The following is a 20,320-nucleotide window of genomic DNA, read 5'->3' as shown; positions in this document are numbered from 1 at the left end:
ATTTTCCTATCCTTTTTGAAAAACCGTCAGGATATTCCAAAATCTGAAGCATTAGAATTCCTTCTAGAACATTCACATACAGCACACAAATATCCAGGAGATGTCTAATGGATGTGTTCTGGATATTCATGCAAAAATTCTGGATATCCATAGGATATCCAGTAATGCCCATCCAGGGAACATCAATAGGATAACTAGGAAGGATTTTGGACATTCTGTGGATTTGTTTTGGATATTCTGGATATGCTTTGGACATTCTATGGATCATTTTTGGACATTCTGTGGATTATTTTTGAACATGTTTCAGACATGGGTTCACATGATCGAGACATTTTATTTGGAAGTTTTTTTATTTTATTGCAGATAAGGATATATTCTGAACTAAAATGTACCTAATCTGGACATCATGCTGATATTTTTCGCACATACTTTGGATCCGAAAAGAACATTCCTAGACTAGATTTACACATATCGAAGACCTTGGTGCACATATGCTTATAACAAGTACTCCACTCTCTCTACCTCTCACTCTCACCCATTCACTCACTCTCTCTCAGACACACACAAATTCACACACACACATATCTACACATCCAAAAAATGCTTTGTATTCACATGAATATCAATGATAAGCAAAGTATGCAGAGCTCATTCTTCACTCCTATGGCTAATCAAACTGGCATTGTGTTCGAGGCACAAAAAATGCCTCGTGGCAAAGAAATTTCACCTGGCCTCACATGCATGCATGACTCGCTGAAAAGACAATGGGCCTACAGATATGCAATTCCTTAGGGAGATATTTTTAAGTTACGATTTAGTACTGCATCACAAAATCTGAGTAATATAATGAACATGAAACTAGATACCATGAACAAATATTTACACTAATATAAAAACATTTATGTCAAATCCTTAATAACATGTGGACGTAATACCACATATCCCATAAATATCCAGGACAGGAGATCCACTGGACATCCAAAATGGGAGATTCTCTGGATATCCAGGATGGGATATCCCATGAATGTCCAGTCCATGGGACGTCCATTTGATGTCCCCAATATCCATGGATATGATCTGGACATTGTGGATATCGTATGGATGTCCTTTGGAGATTTGTGCTGTGTGGGTAATAGACCTATGTAGCTATGAAAATTCGAAAACAGCTCCTCTGGCATCAGCCAAAAGTCCAGCCAAGTCTTAAGTTCGTTTTTCGTTTGTCCATAGTGCATATATAAGTTTAAAAAAAAGATAATGATAATAATAATAATAATAATGCAATAACATGAAAATAGATTGCGGAGCAAGGGACCAAAATCTGCTTCATGCTGTTTTATTTTTTGAAAGACTCATGGAAGAAACACAGAGGAATACCATAGCATTGACAATATCATAATAGAAAATGGCCAACAATGTTTGATGGATTAGCCACCAGGAGTGTTATATGATTGTACTACAAATAAAATGGAATAAAACCAGTCACCATAATTTTTTTAGGAACAACAATTAAAAAGTGGGACACTTGGGATAAATTTGAGACACCAAGACATTTTAGCAAAAAAGGGGACTTTTCCATGAAAACCAGGATGAATGGGAACCCCGAGTTTGTGTGCAGTTTCTTTAATTCATAAAATAAGAGATGATCTATGATGAGTTAAGAATATTACAAAATTAAAAACTTTCGTTTTAACAAGTGCTTTCCCCCCTCCCTTAATAACAGGGCCACTGGTGCTATACACAGGCTGAAATCTCAGGAGAAAAGTTGTTAAGCTTTCCCCAGGCGAGTCTAATCTGTGCACATCCAGTAACCGGAGTTCAAAGCATGGCACCTTAGACAGCAAGGGCATGGTGTGGGACCTGTAACGATATTACATACCTTTTTGTCCTCTGAATCAGAATGTGTTCCGCTATCTCCCACACTCACTCCACTGCACATGCTGAAGGTACTCATTCTCTCAGATGATGAAGAGCCTGAAAGAAACGGGACATGTCAAACTAAGTTTTCAATTTCTTTACAATAGTGAGTTCACTGAATATTTTCGCTTCAAATCTCTAATCTCTCTGTACAATTGTAAAGTTTGTACTGAAACAAGTTTAGCACTTTTTGAACAAGGATTGAGAAGAAATAATTGCTGAGTGTCAGGACCATCCAAGCAAGTCCTAAAATAATGATGATGATGATTGATTTGGTTTACTTTGCTTCACTTTTCTTCTACTAAGATGACGGTGAGTGATGAATGATGATGGGACTCTCACAAAAAACACCAATGACTAAACTGGGATTCAAACCTCGGACCCCTGGCATGCATTGCTAATCATACTGCCTCAGTTAGTCTGCTTTATGCACTGATAGGCTAATCAGGATAGACCTACAGTTTAAAGTGGTATCTGGACCACTATGTGCTTCCACCGGCTATCGAAAACAGGACCCCTTAATAACAAGGCAACAACATTATCATTACACCATTGGAAAGTGCCTCCCCTATGGCGCAGTGGATGCGTCGCTGCCTTGTAATGAATGGGTCCCGGGTTTGATACCCGGTGGAGGCACATAGTGGTTCGGATCCTACTTTAAACTGTAGTTCCAGTCAGATTAGCCTTACTGTGCATAAAGTGGACTTAAAACACCAAATAAATCAATCAATCAGCTATTTGTGCCCATCATGCAAAATGGGTATAAGGTCCTTACCTAAAACAAAATGGAAGACAGGGCCCTAATAAGATATAAATATATAAATGTCAAAAACTTCAGCAATGAATTTCTAAAACTAATACTGTCATAGACTATGATCAACAACTAAAGCTATACTGTCTCCGAGGATAAAATCTCCATACTCTAGTTAAAAGCTGAGGCCGTAAAGGGGCACTCAGAACACAGAAGGACAAACCCAGAGCAGCATGACCCCACAGAGGGTTATACTGGCTGGGAGCACAGGTGCTACAGCCACCTTGGGTTACTTTCGATTATCAACAATATTTTGACAACCTTATCTCATAATATCATGCTCCCAGCACTAGTAACATTAGTAACAGCAACAACAAAGCACATTCCTTAATTTAAGCAATGGCAACTAGAGGCACATACATTCTTGGTAAATAGAAAAGCAACATTTTGATACAAGAACCAAATCATTTTTTTGTTCAAAAGCAATAAATAAAATAAAATTTCGCTGTTATAGTGGTAAAAAAGCGGTATATAAAATTACATTTTGGTTCTAAAAATGTTAATAAAATCCCCAATTTGATTAAAAAATTTCACTTACTACACAAAATAAACATATCCCTTCTAATAGCACATTTATGTTGTTACCAGAATATTAAGATTATTCCTGTATAAAGGAGTCAATTTTTGCTTCTCAAATATTTACAGCAGAATTAATCAATTTTCTGAGAATTGCATAGTGACTGTCATGATAATTCTGACTTCAGAAAGTGCCATGTCGTTAATAAACTCTAAACTTTGTGTTTAAGAGGGTATTTCGTATTATTTTGTGACAAAACAGGGTGGGAAAATGCACCTCACACCTTTCGGAAACATGAAAAATTAACATTACAATGTGTTATTTCAAATTTTGTGTTTGTGTCAAAAACTAAATTTGCATGCCTTGAATGATAACACAAGATGAAATTGCCATAAATGAAAATCATGAATACAAACATGTTCAAAAGAAGGCACGAAAAATTCTCTAAATTCTCTCGAAAGTAGCATTCTTTAGAAAAGAAGAATATACTTACTGCTTACACTCTGAAGACTTAGACTGCTGGCTGGTCTCTGGCACAAGGATACATTGTCTGGTGACTGAAGTTTGTCTTGAGAATTCTGTCCATTTTCATTTGCTTGGGCCTTACCATTGTCTACAAATCAAGAATAAAAACCATAAAAATGTTTCCAGGTATGCCATTCATAAGTACACAAAAACAATCACAACATGTAGGGGAGCAGGGGGCAATGTCAGTCAGTGGGAAATGTCTGTGAGGTAGTTTTCTCAAAAACAATTAAAGGTAGCTCGTTTGGACAAGTGCTGCCACCTACATTTATGCTTAACTTCGCAGCAAAGGTCCACTTCAAGCTTGGCTAGACCTTTTGTTGAGGCCAGCGAATCTGTTTTTCGAATTTTCCTCTCTTTTGAAAAATTGCATATTCTTAGAATTCTTCTAGACAATTAACATAAATCTTCACGTGGCTTGCTTTGACTACTATCTATACAGGGTGGCCCAAAAGTAGGTATACAGTACCAGTGACTTTATTCATCAACAATTAATGAACAACAAGTTATGGTAGTACTACGACTGTGTACTTTCAAATTACCAGCCATCATTCATAGTATCAAGATATCTGAAAAGGATAATGAACTTACAAAGAACAATGCCAGGCTGACACTGGACACTGTATACCTACTTTTGGGTCACCCTGTATATTCTCAATAGTTTCATGAATACGAGTAGTAGTCCTATTAAACTATTAAAAATATCTAGACAGCAGTGAGAGCAAACCACACAAAGGTTCACATGGATGCTCTACAAGAAATTCTAAGGATATATAATTTTTCACATTTTGGAATATCTTACCAGTTTTTTGAAAGGAGAGGAAAATTCATAAATAGAGTGTCTGGCATTGGCCAAAGGTCCAGATGTCTTAACATGATCAGTCTGAGCTGGTGAGTTAAAAAGGGTTAAAATCATATTTAAGGTAAGAATATAACCTGATAAAAACTCCTTGACATCATCAAGTTGTCACCATTTACCGAAAACAACTTCATGATGTTCAGGAGTTTGACAAAATTTTATTCTTACCTTACAAAATCTCCTGTTAACCCTTTTTAACCGTTTTAGTAAATCACTGATGCCTTTTCTGTTAACTCCAGCGAGTTTGATAAGACTTTCTGGTGATGATATAAATGCAATTAAGAATAATGCTAAAATATTTTTAAAACCAGCTAAAGAGATAGGTTTGGAAGTTAGCAAAGAGAAAACTAAATACAGTATATGCTTACAGGCCAAAAACAAGTGTTAGGTAATAATCCAAATTTAATTACTGGTAACGACTCGTTTGAATTAGTTTCCAAATTCAAGTACTTAGGAGTAATACTAAAAATAAAAATATTAAAGAGTAAATAAAAGGCAAGCTTAACTCAGGTATGTGTGTTACTTTTCTCTTCATACGTTTTATCCTCTCATATAATATCTAAGAAACTAAAAGTTATGTAGTATTATGTCCCTTACATTAAAAGAGGAACATAAATTAAGAGTATTTGAAAATAAATTCCTTAGAAAAATATTTGGACCTAATGGATGAGGAAACAGGTGAGTGGAGAAGGTTACATAATTTAGAACTGCATAATTTGTATTCATGTCCAGATATTATTAGTATAATTAAATCAAGAAGACTTAGGTGAGCAGGCCATGTGGCACGAATGGGAGAGGAAAGAAGTGTTTACATGATTCTCGTTGGGAAATCTGATGGTAAGAGACCTGTAGGAAGGCCAATTCAAAGATGGAGGGATAACGTTGAGATGGACCTAAAGGAAATCGGTACTTGGATAGAAAATATTGGGTTGATATTGCCAGGATAGTGACAGATGGAAGGTTTGTGTTGCTGCAGCCATAGGGTTTAAGTATGCTAGAGAGTAAGTAAGGAATTTGAAAATTTAAGCTAAAAATAAGGTGCATGTTCTATACTCTAACCATTTTTTAATGTTAACACCTGGCATGAAGTACTGTTTTCTTTTTTATTTACACCAGTGAGACGACTTGACAAAAATGGTGTTTTTCTGTATTTTCTTCAACCAAATCATGTACGTATATTATAGAACACATGGAGCATAACGCAAATCACTCCCAACAAACACAGCTCTTGGAAACAACTAATTCAAAATGGTAGCAGCATGTAGGATGAAATTATTGCCTCAGCTAGAAACCTTGATCAAGATACAATTTTTGCTAACTTTTCATAAACATCACTTCATTTCAATAAAACTGGTATAAAAAGCATACTTTGGAGTTCGTGTAAACATAACAAATGAGGTCATATTAAAGTATGCATTGCTTGCATACTTTAGGAAGATATAACTAACATACCATGTCTTTTAATAGAACATCTTTTATGAAAGAGTTCCTACACAGGAAGAAAAATTACAATATTTTAATTAATACCTTTATTTTTTCCTGTGAAGAATTTTCTTATCCTGTCAAATGGTGTTGGCCTCTTCATCTCTTCCTTCATTCTGAACTGTATCCTCTCATATTCTTCCCTCATCTGATTTAGTTGCTCCTGTAAAGGACATAACGAGATACAGAAATTCACCACATTCACTATTTGTGTTGATCGCATATGTCATGCCTAGGGACGTGAAGTTTTAGTTTTATTTTACCCTAAATTTCGATGGTATTTTTTACTGCAATTCGGTGTTATTAATTTAAAATCGGTGTTATTTTTACTGTTACTCTTTTGCTTAAGATTTTCACATTGTTTTAGTTCTGGAAAATTGGGACAAATTTGAGTTTTAATGACAAAAAATTATGGCTTACCTTTGTGAGAAATTACCAATTGCTTCCATTTGGAAAACTATATCATCTCATCAGACACTAAATATGAAATGTTTATTGAATGATAACACCCAAAGCTTTGAACACAATCATACACATGACATTTCCCTAACAATGCCAAAAAATCCCTCTGCGACCGTTATGTGTATACACACATATACACCCTCCCCCTCCTCTGAAACACAACAGGTGCTTCTCCCTGAAAATATTCTCTTTCCTGTGTTATTCTGTTATATTCTGAAAAATGGCAGAATTCGCATTTTTTCATGATTCCAAAACACTGAAAACTTGCCTCCCTTACCTACTCAAATACATTTTAAACACTTCATTTTGCTTTCCTCAACTTTTCGGTGTTATCGTTAAAATGAAAACTTCACGTCCCTAGTTATGCGTTATTAGCTCCGTAGCAATGTACTTTTAAATGTTCTAAACTCACAATCCTGTCCACAAAGGTGTTGTGTTCGACAGTGATGGCACCGGAAGGGAGCAATTGTCCCCCTAGACAATCAGTCTGCCCCTTAATGCCTCCCAAGAAAAACAAGGTAAATAAATGCTTTTTTACCCTAAATATGATTTTTGGTATGGTATTTAGTTGCATCACATAAATGTGAGCATTTCCAGAAAACACCCTTTCCTCCCCCACCCTCTACCAACTTCACTATTACTTTTCATAGTGTCATTACTGTTGAAGTCTCAGTCTAAGCATATATGTTAATGTGCGATTTTCATTTAACCCATCATTCATCCTCATTAACTGGCATAAAAGTGATGTTAAATATGGAAAAATGCATAACATCTTGACAAAAATATCTTAGATAGGTCCCTTGCAATCACTGGCAGGGGGCAGCTGATGGGGCTACATCCCCTCCCAAAATTTTGAGAAAATTGTAAAGAACTCTGGGGAAAAAAAACAAAGTGATAAATGCAAGCCAATGCAAGGTCATTTTGACCTCCATTACGCATCTTTGATGATTTTTTATATTTAAATCGATTTTTTAGATATTTTTTTAAAAAAAAAACATGCTTATAATTGCTTGTATGGTTTTCGGCACAATACATATAGATACAAGTATTTTATAGAAATGCTTTATATACTGTAAAATATTTAAACAGTTTGATTAAAGCAAATAAGAAAAATATATGTAAACATGCATTTTTCCGTTTCTGATACTGTATTTATGAATCTATTATGGAAATATTTGTTGAGTGTGTTAATGAAACTATAATAATTTCAGTAACTTTTCTTCCAGTGAAAATAAAACATTCTATAATTGTAACTTAAAATATTTTTTATAGTCTTCGTAGCTGAATTTTGACATTTTTTTAATGATCGTTTGCATCATATTTATTTACAGTTTAATGATAATTACACTATTTACGGTATAACATGATTAGTATTTTGTACATTATTCTACACCAATGTGTTTGCTATTTTTGCCTATACAAATTCTTGAATTTTAAGTCAAGAGAAATTTAAATGCATTTACAATTTACATATTACATTTCCTTTCGTAAGAGCTTCACCCCATCAGTACATATATTCTGTTTCCTTTCTTAGAGCCTAATAAACACCATTAAATGATTATGAGATTAATGCTTCCACCAAAAGGGATTCTGATATCTACAAAATCCTTATGTACATTATCCTATAAATTATTTATTTAAATTTTGATTTAAATCAACCCACCTTGGTGGGAACCCCTGTAAAGTAATGCTGATTATCTTGAAAACTAAATTCTACTTTTGGCATGAACAGTCCATTAATAAAGAACACAGAAAGAGTAAACTACTAACCTGCTTATCTCTATAAGACTGCTTGACGTCATTTCTGGTCTTCCAGTTCTCCACCAATGTCTCCACTTCAGAAATCGTAAACACATTGTTCTTAAAGTCATTTATTATTTCCACTAATTCATCCTGCACATTTTGGTGCAGGTGTTCCTGAGATTTCTTTATGCCATTACCTAAATAACAATAATGATTATCAACTTCTTGAATCTGTCAATGTAGCTATCAGGTCCATAGCGAGAAATTACTTTCAAGAGGGAGGGGTGTGTACCATTTACATCAAAGAAGGGGGGGCTTATTTAAAAAAACTTCTATTTTTAAGATTTTTCACAGTATACAATTGAGATCATGGTGTATGTGTGCATACAAGCACCTCCAACAAACTCATTTACTTTAAACACAAAGCAGCCTAGTTTAAGAAGTACTTTTTTTTACTAGAATAATATTATTAAAAAGGAAGGGGAGGGGGTTGTTTCTTTTTATTTTCATATTTCAAAGGGTTTGAATTGGAAGATAATTAATCCATCAATTAAAAAAAAAGACCAACATAAATTAAGAAGCTCTTTTTCAGTAACTATTGTTGAGATACCTTTAAAACATATTATGATCTGGCAATCTGAATATATTACCATTAACCAAATTACAAAACAAAGCAATATTATGGAAATATTTTGAAATGTATAAACAAACTTTTTGCTCCATTTCATGACTTTTCACTGCCAAAATTGTGAAATGGCAAAATATCATGCCATATTGTTAATGTAAATATGAAGTACAGAATAACTTAATGTATCCTTAGTCTTAATTTCTTGTTTGTTCCTTGTATTCCTACTAAAGCCATAATTATTTTACTATTTCTGAGCACTCATTTTTTATAATATAAAAATTATAAATATGAAGTTATAAATACAAAAATTTCATACATTTGTTTAGTTGACACAAAGTTAGGTTAATTTTTAAGGAGTATATTGGGGAAGTCTAGAAGTGATAGAATAAGGAATGAGGAGATCTGACAGACAGTGGGTGTGGTGAAGCTTCAGGACAGGATAGATCAGGCACATAGAGATGGTTCGGACACATTAAGAGGATGGATGCAGAAAGCCTACCAGTAAGAGCTTACAATGCACAAGGATAAGAATAAGGCCAAGGGTGAGACCAAGATGTCGGTGGAAAGACCAGATAGTGGAGTGTGTTATTGGAGCTCAACTTAAGAGTTCAGTATGGGGCTTATGGCGACAGTGTTGCCGCATGGTGCACAGTAGAAGAAGGCTCTGGTGTGCATCGAACGTCTGCTGTAGTACATGCCGCAACAAAAGTTAGTGATCAACAGAATGGGTACTGTTCAATACAAGAATGCAAATCCTTCCTCCATGATTTGATGGGAAGCTGTTCATTCATGCGGCTGTGGTACAGAGTAATGACGGTCCGTGGAGGGAGATTTGCAAATAACTGTTCCCGAATATACGTTTTGCTGTCCATTTTATCGTGTACGTTGGCCATGTTTTTTTCTTTCTTTTAAGTCCACTTTTTGCACAGAAAGGCTAATCGGGACTGGACCTACAGTTTAAACTGGGATCTGAACCACTATATGCCTCCAACGGGTATCAAACCCGGGACCCCTTGATTACGAGGCCAGGACGTCACCACTGTGCCATGGGGGAGGCCTGTTTCACATTTCTCGACACACTGTCTCGTTTGAGACAACCGTGTTCATTACTGGCATGCACCAAAGCAAATCTCTCCCCCCGACCTGTAGTAGCTCATAAACTACTTGAAAGTCTTGTTGTGTCTTTATTGTTTTGTCCCTCCATTCTTTTTGCACAGCAGCAGCTCCACGACTCGACAATCATAGGCGGGTCTAGATTTTTTTTTCTGGGACGTGCACAGAATATGCTGTAAGCATTACGTAATATTGGAAGTATAATGTGCAGATTTGCAACTTATTCGAGATGAACTAATCGGGACTGAACCTTCAACGTATAATCCATCCTAGAATGTACCTCCACCAGGAAACGAAACCAGGGCCCTTCGGTTATAAGAGGATAGCATTAGCAGAATTTCCGTCGTCGCATTATAATCAAGGGATCCAGGGTTCGATACCTGCTGGAGGCACATAGTGGTTCGTATCTCACATAAAACTGTAGCTCCAATCCCAATTAACCTATCTGTGCATACAAGTGAACTTAAAACTCACTCAATCAATTATTAGTAGAGGTGCGAAATAAAAGGAGTTCTATTGTATGTATTTGTATGAAGAATAATTACAGAAAGAAGGAGACTGACATTCTTTTAACTATCTAGGGAAAATGGCTTGATCATTTTTTTATCTTTTAATATGTTGCTATCAATACTTTTCATAATACTTAGTCATAATTTTGGGAGGGGCAAGTGAACCTCCTCCCGAAAAATCCGCCAATGTATTATATACAATGTGCCTGGGACTTTTTGCCGCACATCGCCTGGTATAAAAGTTGTATTCAAAGTCGTTGGATTTTGCATACCTGTTGTTTCTTGGCATTTTTCTGCTCATTTGGTGTTGCAAGAGGACCTTTAATTGCTTCGCTATTAATTTTGTAAACAGTTTTGAATGAAATTCCAGTCGATTCAGTGGTTTCGCTTGGAGTCCAACTAACACTTTTACCAGGATTTTTCTGCTTTAAGTATACAATAATATTTATTACAATTTGTCTCTCTTTACTTGTAAGACTCTGGACACTTTTATGCTTAATAATACCATCCCTTGCCATTTTGCTGTTGTAGAATAATTATAATAATAAATTCCTTCAAGAAATACCAAAATGATAAAGTGCGCACACAAACAACAAACCACTTGACCCCCGACAGAAGCCTATTCACGAACTTTTGCCTGAACATTCCCTGCCCCCTTCCCTCTTCCCAACATGTGTTTCAGCAAGTGGCAACCGTCGGACGGCTGTTAGTTTTAACTCCCCAAATCGCGGTAAACACAAGAAAGGAAAACATCTTGTTTGGATGGTCCGAATTGCAAAAGAAAGTGTAGACCATCAAAGCCTTACATTTCCTCTGGTTTTTGCTTATTTATTATTTTCTCTTTGAATGTTAACGACTTTTGTTTCTGACAGAAACACTCTTGTTTAGGGGTGGTGATCTCAAAAGTAAAAGCCCATAAGAGCCCATTCTGAACTCTTAACTTGGGCTCCACTATAGGAGAAGAGGACAAGATTGGAATACCATGGAAAGAGAGGAGTGGTGGGAGACCAGGAAAAAATGGAGAGGCTTGACTTCTATGCCGACCCAGCCAGAGGCAGGAAACGGTGAAGGATGATGATGATGACACCAAGTTATTATTTTCTGAACCTTCCAACGTACCTGAATTCTGCAGTTTAGCAGAGGTCTCCTCTACATTCTGCGAAGAATCCAAGACTGGAGGTTGTGTGTAATTAAAGGCATTCTTTGGTCTTGTCGCTGGGGAAGGAGTTCTTGAAGGTCGTCCTGAAAAGAATACAGAAAAAACTAATCAGTATCACCAAATTAAGAGAACATCTCATAATTTATGTGGCTATGCACCTGTACATCCTGCCCTGTGGCCGTGCGGTATAAAGACAGTGGTTCTCAACCTTCGTGTGCCTGCAGCCCAGTAAATTAGTTTTTTTAAAAGTCAATGGATCCCATCAATTTCACTCGTAAATACCTTTCCAATTTTTTAAAACATTGTGTTAATTAATATGTACCCTTAAAATGAAATATTAATTATTAAATTATGGCATAATCATAAAGAGTATTAGTTCGATTATGTTTAGGCTTGTTGACAAATATAAAATTTGGTTTAAATTAGTTGACAAGGACATCTTTTACTTTCCCCCTGGCCAATATCATTATATTAATTTGGTAAGTGCTTATTTTTATTGATTGTTCCATTTCGGACACTGAAAAATTCCGATTAATCAGAATATTTCCACTGTAATATACAGGGTGACTGGTAATTAGATGTATTCCCTGAAAGGGGTTAAAGTAGAGACAATTTGCAATAAATTTGACCATATGATACCCCGTCTGAAAATTAGTAGTTTTCGAGATAATCGAATTTCTATTGTTTTTTTTAAAAAATGACAATTTTCCACATAAAAAGATGAATTGAGAAAAAACTGCTCATTGTATGGAACTTATTTCAGCGTTTTCTGATACCTAACAAATAAGTGGTTCATTGAAAAAAAACGTTTTCCCAAATAACAATCACATGTAAGTAACGGGTGGGTCTAAACTTACAAGTGATGATAAAAATTGCACTCTTAGTTTTCTTGGCAACATATTAATAACAAAAATGGTATGACACGAAGCGTACAAATTACTTAAATTACTTCCATGTGTCATCTGCTATCCAACAAGGTACAAATGTTGCTAACATTCACATTTGTGTACAAGAAATAATACTTCATTCACCTTCATGTGAATGGAATCAATGAACAATGAACAATACAATTAAAGAACATTACACATCTTGCTCAAAGTGGGCACCTCCGTTACGAATGCAGGCATGCAGGTTTTTACGGACATTTGTTCTCTTAACTCGTGATGTGATGGTGTCCTTGATGTGTTGACCAGCTGTTAAGATCCTCTCCCTGAGCTCTTCTTGCGAGTTTACCTGTGTCCTGTCATGTGGCTCCAAATGTAAAAGGCGGAACCAAACAACATGCCCTCCAGTTAGATCGTTCGAAGGCCATCTTTCAAAGTGGTTGCCAGCTCGGGCTGCAGGTTGCTTTGCCCTTCTGCCCTATCTTGAGAATGGCCCTACAGTTGTAATTCAAATTTGGAGGCAGCAGAGGTGACAGTCCCCTCTCAGCAGCTTTGATAGTTAACCAACCTTGTAGAGAAAGAATTTCCTCCCAACTTCGAAAGAAAGGTAATTTTTCCAGGTGGTTGCAATGCTCGAAGTGGAAAATGTTAGCTGGGGGGATGTTTGGTCGACACTTGGAGTTAGCTGGGGGGAAGCTCCTGTAGTTTAACATGGTGACAATGAGACAGCTGGGCAGATACTTTGCTAAAATTTTGCTAGCTGGGGGATACCATCCCCCTGCATCCCTCCTCACTTTCAGCATTGGGTGGTTGCCAACTTTAGCTGTAAATTGCAAAACTTCAGAACTTTGTGGCCCTGCGGTTGAGAAACACTGGTCTAAGGTGGCATCAGGCTTTGGCTGCAGGACACATGCTGGTTTGAGTCTCCTGGAGGAAGTGTAACAACTTTTCTCCTGAGATTTTGGCCTGTCTATGGGACTGGTGGATACCCACCATCATGAGAAAATTGGGGAGCTATGAATGAGTAGCGTAACCCAGTCATGGAAGCCTACAACGATGACTGGTGGTTTGTCATGCTGGTCACGTGTGACCCTGTAACTGGTTAGATGATCACCCACCTCTAAGGCATGTGGGAGTGAGGTCCGCAGTGTGTAAGCAGACCCTGGTGGCTCTCAAGGGCTGTTACGTCAGGGGTTATTATTGTATTATATTATTAATTTGTGTATGAAAATCTAATTGGAAACATTTTGCATAAATGTGACTATTATTCATGGATGGATGGGTGAGTATAAAATCACCTCTGTTGCATGCATCCTCCCCACTCCTTCAACTGTTAACTTATACCTCGAATATGCATAGCACTTGGCTTTTCAACTAACCTCTCCATGAATTTGAGTCTTCTGGTTGGCTGCTGGAGTCAACGTTGTGTATATCGAGGCTGCTTTTGGGAGCTGCATTGCTTGTGCTGGGAGATGACTTCAACAGTCCAGCTGGAAATAGTACTCAAGGTATTACAAATAAGATAATAGTATTTATCTCCATATTGTAATTAATATACACAGCTATAGTGAAAATAACAGTACAATTGTATTCCTAGGACTAGATGAATTTTCAATGTAGGGATACTGAACCAACCAACACATTATACTTGTTAAAAACACTAAAAACGCACAAAGAGCACGATAAAAAAAACACTTTAGCAGTTCTGCTGAGCTTTTGACCCCTTCACGGGACCATCATCAGGGCTGGTCCATGGGTGATGGAAGAGATGCGGTTGAAGTACTGCTAATCACTGTGTCTGCCGGAAGATTAGTCGCTCTGTTAATCCCCCAACAATCATAATCATAAACAAATATTACACGTAACCTTCCTCTATATAATTTTATATAATCTCAATTCTTTTTATATACAATATTGTACTATCTTTAACTCATGCAAGAATATTAAGTCGTCCTCGTCTTGAAATCAAGGGGTCCCGGGTTCGATACCCGGTGGAGGCACATAGTGGTTCGGATTCCACTTTAAACTGTAGGTCCAGTCCCAATTAGCCTTACTGTGCATAAAGTGGACTTAAAACACCAAATCAATCAATCAATCAATCAATCAAGAATATTAAGTCTATTTTAATGCCTCCTAAATATAATCCTTACTTCATGCACTCATATAATTTTTATATTGTAATCCAACTTCTACCTAACTTACTAATATTTATAGTTATATAGTAATATATATTTGTAAACCAGAACTACCTGTTACTATCCTGGGCTTTTTTAAGCACCAGGATTAAGCACATAACCTCAAATGTATGCAAGTGGAGGCTGGCATTCGTCAGGGGTTCCCCAACTTCTCCAACAGGAGAAGATAAATCTTGAGGGGCATTAATTTTATTACTTCTGCATTACAACCAGGCTCATATCTAGAAATAAATTTCAAGGGGGGGTCCGAACCAAGTGCCTCACAAATAATAATAATAATCCCAAAACTGGGGGGGGGGGGCAAGGTACTAAAACTGGGGGGGCAAGGTGCCAAAACTGGGGGGCAAAGACAGTACATTTCCCTTCATAGATAAGATTTAATATAGTGCGGGGGCACAAGTGGCAAAAACTGGGTATAAGAATATAGATATAACAGCACATATTTACTGTGTAGCATGTCTGTACTTACAATCACCAAAATTTGTTTAAAAGCATAGAAATGAATGTCAAATAGATAAAGCATTGCATAGAAATTAATGTCAAATACAGGTATATAAAGAATTGAATATTTATTTAATAATAAAAAAGGATGTTGAATCCAGTTGATGAAAAGTAAATTTCCTAATTAATATTTTATTAATATTATCATCAGTAATAGTGTGCATAAATCTTCTTTGGTACTGTCCTTCAAAGCAGTATGACTCCAATATAATAAACCTTGCCTTTCAAGGTTTCAGAGGAAATAAATAAGCATCGATTATTGTACAACAAATGCTAAAAAGTACATTTTCATTATTTTATTTTAGTACTTGTGGTAAGTCCTTCGGGAGGGGGGGTCCAGACCCCCTAGACACCCCTAAATACGTCCTTGATTACAACTACTGAAATTACTCAGGAAATCCTATCAACACAGTTGAAATGAAGCATGTGTGTTCCAGAAGCAACATTGCAGTACAGTGGGATCCATGAGTATTATCGTGTAAATTGTCCATGACTATTTTCATTAACTTTTCTCTTACATCCTATGTGATTTTAAGTTATGGATTTTTATGTATGCTTGTGCAGAAGTTGTCAACAGCTTGTTTTGAGTTTTCTTCTAATGCTTGAAGCTCTTATTGGGTCAAATAAAGTGCACAAACATGGTGATGGTCAATTTACACGGTAATACTCATGGAGCCCACTGTACCACAGAGACATTTCACACAAGTGGAAGCAAAAATCAGGCAAACCCAGGACCGATTGATTGATTTAGTTTATTTTACTTTTCGTTTTGTGCCTCTTGGCTAATTTGCGAAGATGGGGATGAGTGATGAAATGGATGAATGGACATTCACAAACAACCAAGCCTGAGCGGGATTCGAACCTGGGACCCTTGGTGTCACAGTGTGATGTGCTAACCAGTCAGCCACAGGGAAAATCAGGACCGAGTCGGTAGCTAAACTGGTAGAGCAATGGCATAGTATGCCAGAGTTCCAGGTTGTGTACTGGTGGTACCTGAATTTCTCACTGAAATTCCTACATGGTATATCTGCTATGTGAACCAAATCACAAGGAAATCTCCACCATCAAGGTAGACTTTACAATTATGTAATACATGTCTTATTCCCTGCTCAAATGATACTCTTAAAAATTGCACTTACTGCTGGAGGGATGCATTTCCAAGTATCCAGCCATGTTTTCCAAGCGATATTGTCTTGGAGGCGTGACAGGCCTTGCAATTGGTGGAACCTGATATGTTTCGTTGACTGGACGGGGCTTGTGGTATTCTGCTTGGCTGTCATCTCCTGTAAAGGAAAGAATGAGACTAAATAGTGCAATGTGAAAAAAGATGAAATAACAGAATCTTGGCAACAGATTAGTATGCTGCTATTAGTTAATTGAGGTCTCTATCCTACTCATGGTCAATTTGGTTTATTTTACTTTGCTTCCCTGCCAGGTTTGACTAATTGCAAAGATGGGGATGGATCAGTGTGAAGGGGCACTTCAAACCCAAAACCCCTGGAATTGCAGCACGCTATGCTAAACACACTGCCCCAGAGGTTGGTTCCTACATATGAGAAGGAAGTACAGAGGGCATTGTACACCCAGCAAGATAATTTCTGTAATGGGTTTGTCCACCTGTTTCATTGTCACTGTGTTACTCCACATAGGCATATGCAGGGGTAGAAAGAAAAAAGGCACCTGACTTTTCAAATCCAGTTCTAAAAAGAAAAAATATTCATATGTATATTTTAATATTTATTTCTAGTTTGCTTGTGGATTATTTTCTTTTCTTAAAAATAGAGAGTACAGTTTGTGTTTTTCAATGTTTGTGTCTTTTCTGTATCATATGTATTATTAAATCAGAAAATAAACATGCCATTATAAATGTGTACGCTGTTGCTAGCAGAGTTTTAAAATATGCAGTGGTATGGTAGAGAAGGCCACTATGTTGCAAGAATTAATTACTTTAAATCCAATGTTGTATTAATTAATAAATGAAATGTTTTAAAATGTGTAGTAGTTTTATCTTGGTTGCATTCATGACTTAAGACCATCTGCCCCCCATCAAAAGCTGGCTCCTGAAATATTTTATGCTTTTTCATTGTTTTTTGGCGGTTCATAAGTCATGTAAGACATCTCTCTCCTTGTGCAGAAAGTCTATTTGCCAAAACTGCATATGTATCATATGACTTAGGTGAACTCCAGAAAACAATGTACCAGACATCCTCTTTTTTCCAGACATGTCCTATATTTCAATCTTATCTTCAGGACCTGTGGAAGGAATTTGAAAGAAATATAGCAAATGTCATATATTTTGAGAATCACATAATTTGCGATAAAGAAATACATCTTCCAGTTGGAGACATACAAAATCACACACACACAATTATTTACCTCCTTGGGGAATAGATTGATTTACCGTCTGATTCATGAAGTGGTAACACTGTCACCTGGAAATCAAGGGGTCCACGTTTGAACCTTCACAGTGATTCTGATCCATAGGTTTAACTTGCTCCCCCAAAATTCAGGTTTATTAAAATTTACAATTTAATGGTACTTTTGTTAACTTTCTGGGACGTGGGATCTGACTTAAAGCTATGCTGAACAATACTTCTCCTTTCAAAAAATAAACATAATATTCCAAATGCTGCAAACATACATACGTTAAGAATTCCTTAAAGAGCATTCAAGTGAATCTTCATGTACTTTGCGTTTGCTATTGTCTAGATAGCTGTTATAGGAAATAGGTTTCCAGTGCCACAAAACCATCACAAATATGTAATCAACGGCTGAAGTAAATATCACAAAAGTACAATTGAATGCTCCAAAAGGAATTCTTAACAGTTGGGCCACAGTTTTCAGGCTCAGATGGATCTCTTGTCAATACCAGCATAGCCTTTTTCAAAATTTTCACACCTTTCGAAAAAGCTCTATGATATTCCAAAATCTGATAACTTAAATATGCTTAAAATTCATTCTGGAGCATTTGCATGAATCTATGTATGGTTTGCTTTTGCAATAGTTTAGGTGTCTACTAAAATAACAAATCCAAAATTCTTGACTTTTCCTTGACCTTTTTGTTTATGTTAGCCTTTATTTAATTGACCCCCACTTAGATAAAGTTCGAAATTAGTAACTAAGATAATATTTTTTTTAATGAAGAATGCCTACCAAAAGGCCATTTAATCTGAAATCGGAAGCTGTACAGCATGTCCACAATGAGACACCAACATTTTGAAAGTCAATAACTTTTTCATTTCAGATTGTACAGCTGTGATTCCAGAAGCAGCAGAAGCAGAAACTCAAAAAGTTTATGTGGTAACGTTTTAACTAACTAACTAACTAACTAACTCTCTAGCCTTCTTAAACCTGAAGGTTCATGGCTGCAGCAACACAGGCCTTCCATCTGTCCCTATCTTGAGCAAGATCTATATACTCTTTTCCATCCCTACCGATTTCCCTTAGGTCCATTTCGACGTTGTCCCTCCAACTTCGTCTTGGCCTTCCTACTGGTCTCTTTTTAGTGCGCGCAATAGCCGTAGTGGCGCTGCAGCAATCGATTGTTTGAAAATTGAGATTCCAAACGAGTGTGCACAGGTTCATTCGAAAGGAGTCCACAGATGTCAGTAAGACAAGCAGTGAAGAACTGTGTGAACTGTCGACCGTTTCATACCAAGTTCTCTCGCTGCTTGTCTTACTGACTTCTGTGGACTCCTTTCGAATGACCTCCGCACATTTTCTATAACCTGTTCCTGGATTCTGGGTTTACCACCACAGTGTCCTTGCAAAACATTGCCGGTCGCCAAAAACTGATCACACCACTTCTTTATAGTCATGAATGTCGGAGGATCCTTATTGTACACACGACGAAAGTTTCGTTGCACTTGAATAAGTGATTTCGTTTCTGCACACCACCACACAACCTGTGCACGCTCGTTTGGAATCACAATTTTCAAACAATCGATTGCTGCAGCGCCACTACGGCTATTGCATGCACTAAAACGTTACCACATAAACTTTTTGAGTTTCTACTTCTGCTGCTTCCGGAATCACAGCTGTACAATTTAAAATGAAAAAGTTATAGACTTTCAAAATGTTGGAGTCTCATTGTAGACACGCTGTACTTTAGCAAGAGAATTAGACTTGCTTTATCTATTAATGCATGTAAAAAAATAATGATTCAGACTTCATCCTGGATGGGAATGGTCGCATTACTTTATTTAATGTTTTTACAAAACTTCACATTCACAAGAATGTATTTGGTATGGTCAATAAATAACCAGATTAATGCCCTGAAAAAGCAAAATAAATTGACAGAGCGATGAAACTTACGGGATATAGGCCAGGCTGGGTATGCCACATGTCTGTAAGATGAGTTCCAGACCATGTCGCTAGGTGGCAGCACTGGCAGGAAAGGGAAGTTGTGTATGTACAAATGTGCTTCCAAGGTGCCAGTCAGTCATTCAGTGAGGCGAGTCATGGCGTTCACAGTAGCAGGTGCCACAAAGGAGCCTCAGCGATCCGTGATACAGTTTTCGACAGCAGAGCAACAAACCAGGGAACATTTACGAGTGTATGACTGCTGTGTATCGTGGTGAGTGTATGTCCCGAACAAATGTTCCGTGGTTTGTTGCCCTCTGCCGTCAAAAACTGTATCACGGATCACTGAGCCTCCCTTGTGGCACCTGACACTGTGCCACTGTGAACGCCATGACTCACCTCACTGAATGACTGACTGGCATCTTGGAGGCACATTGCACATACACAACTTCCCTTCCCTGCCACCTAGCAACATGGTCTGGAACTCATCTTGCAGACATGTGCTGTACCCCAGCCTGGCCTATATATCCCGTAAATTTCATCGCTCTGTCACTTTATTTCACTTTTTCACCCCATTAATCTGGTTATTTATTGACCGTACCAAATAATTCTTAAGAAACTAAGCTGAACAAGTGTTAACCACAACTCAATACAATTTAGATTTCCAATTTTCAATATTAACTGCCAGGGAAAGCTTGCATATGATAGGATAGGTG

The 20,320-nt window shown here is 37.0% G+C and overlaps 1 protein-coding gene across 5 annotated transcripts in view; it reads right to left on the bottom strand.

The window, feature by feature from the left end:
• The window catches only part of stumps (DBB domain-containing protein stumps), a 170,142-nt gene that overhangs the window by 18,209 nt on the left and 131,613 nt on the right, over positions 1 to 20,320 (bottom strand). For all 5 annotated transcript variants that reach the window (XM_083142164.1, XM_083142165.1, XM_083142168.1 and 2 more), the window contains 7 exons: positions 16,442 to 16,585; positions 13,986 to 14,096; positions 11,683 to 11,805; positions 8,341 to 8,510; positions 6,154 to 6,271; positions 3,736 to 3,855; positions 1,877 to 1,971 (listed from right to left, as the gene is read on the bottom strand). In XM_083142164.1, coding sequence (XP_082998290.1) covers positions 1,877 to 1,971; positions 3,736 to 3,855; positions 6,154 to 6,271; positions 8,341 to 8,510; positions 11,683 to 11,805; positions 13,986 to 14,096; positions 16,442 to 16,585 — 881 coding nt within the window. The remainder of the gene's footprint in view (positions 1 to 1,876; positions 1,972 to 3,735; positions 3,856 to 6,153; positions 6,272 to 8,340; positions 8,511 to 11,682; positions 11,806 to 13,985; positions 14,097 to 16,441; positions 16,586 to 20,320) is intronic.

The sequence above is a fragment of the Lepisma saccharinum genome, chromosome 20 (genome assembly GCF_977018435.1).
Source record: "Lepisma saccharinum chromosome 20, izLepSacc3.1, whole genome shotgun sequence".
Lineage (NCBI taxonomy): Eukaryota > Metazoa > Arthropoda > Insecta > Zygentoma > Lepismatidae > Lepisma > Lepisma saccharinum.
This window is presented reverse-complemented; position numbering and strand designations above follow the sequence as displayed.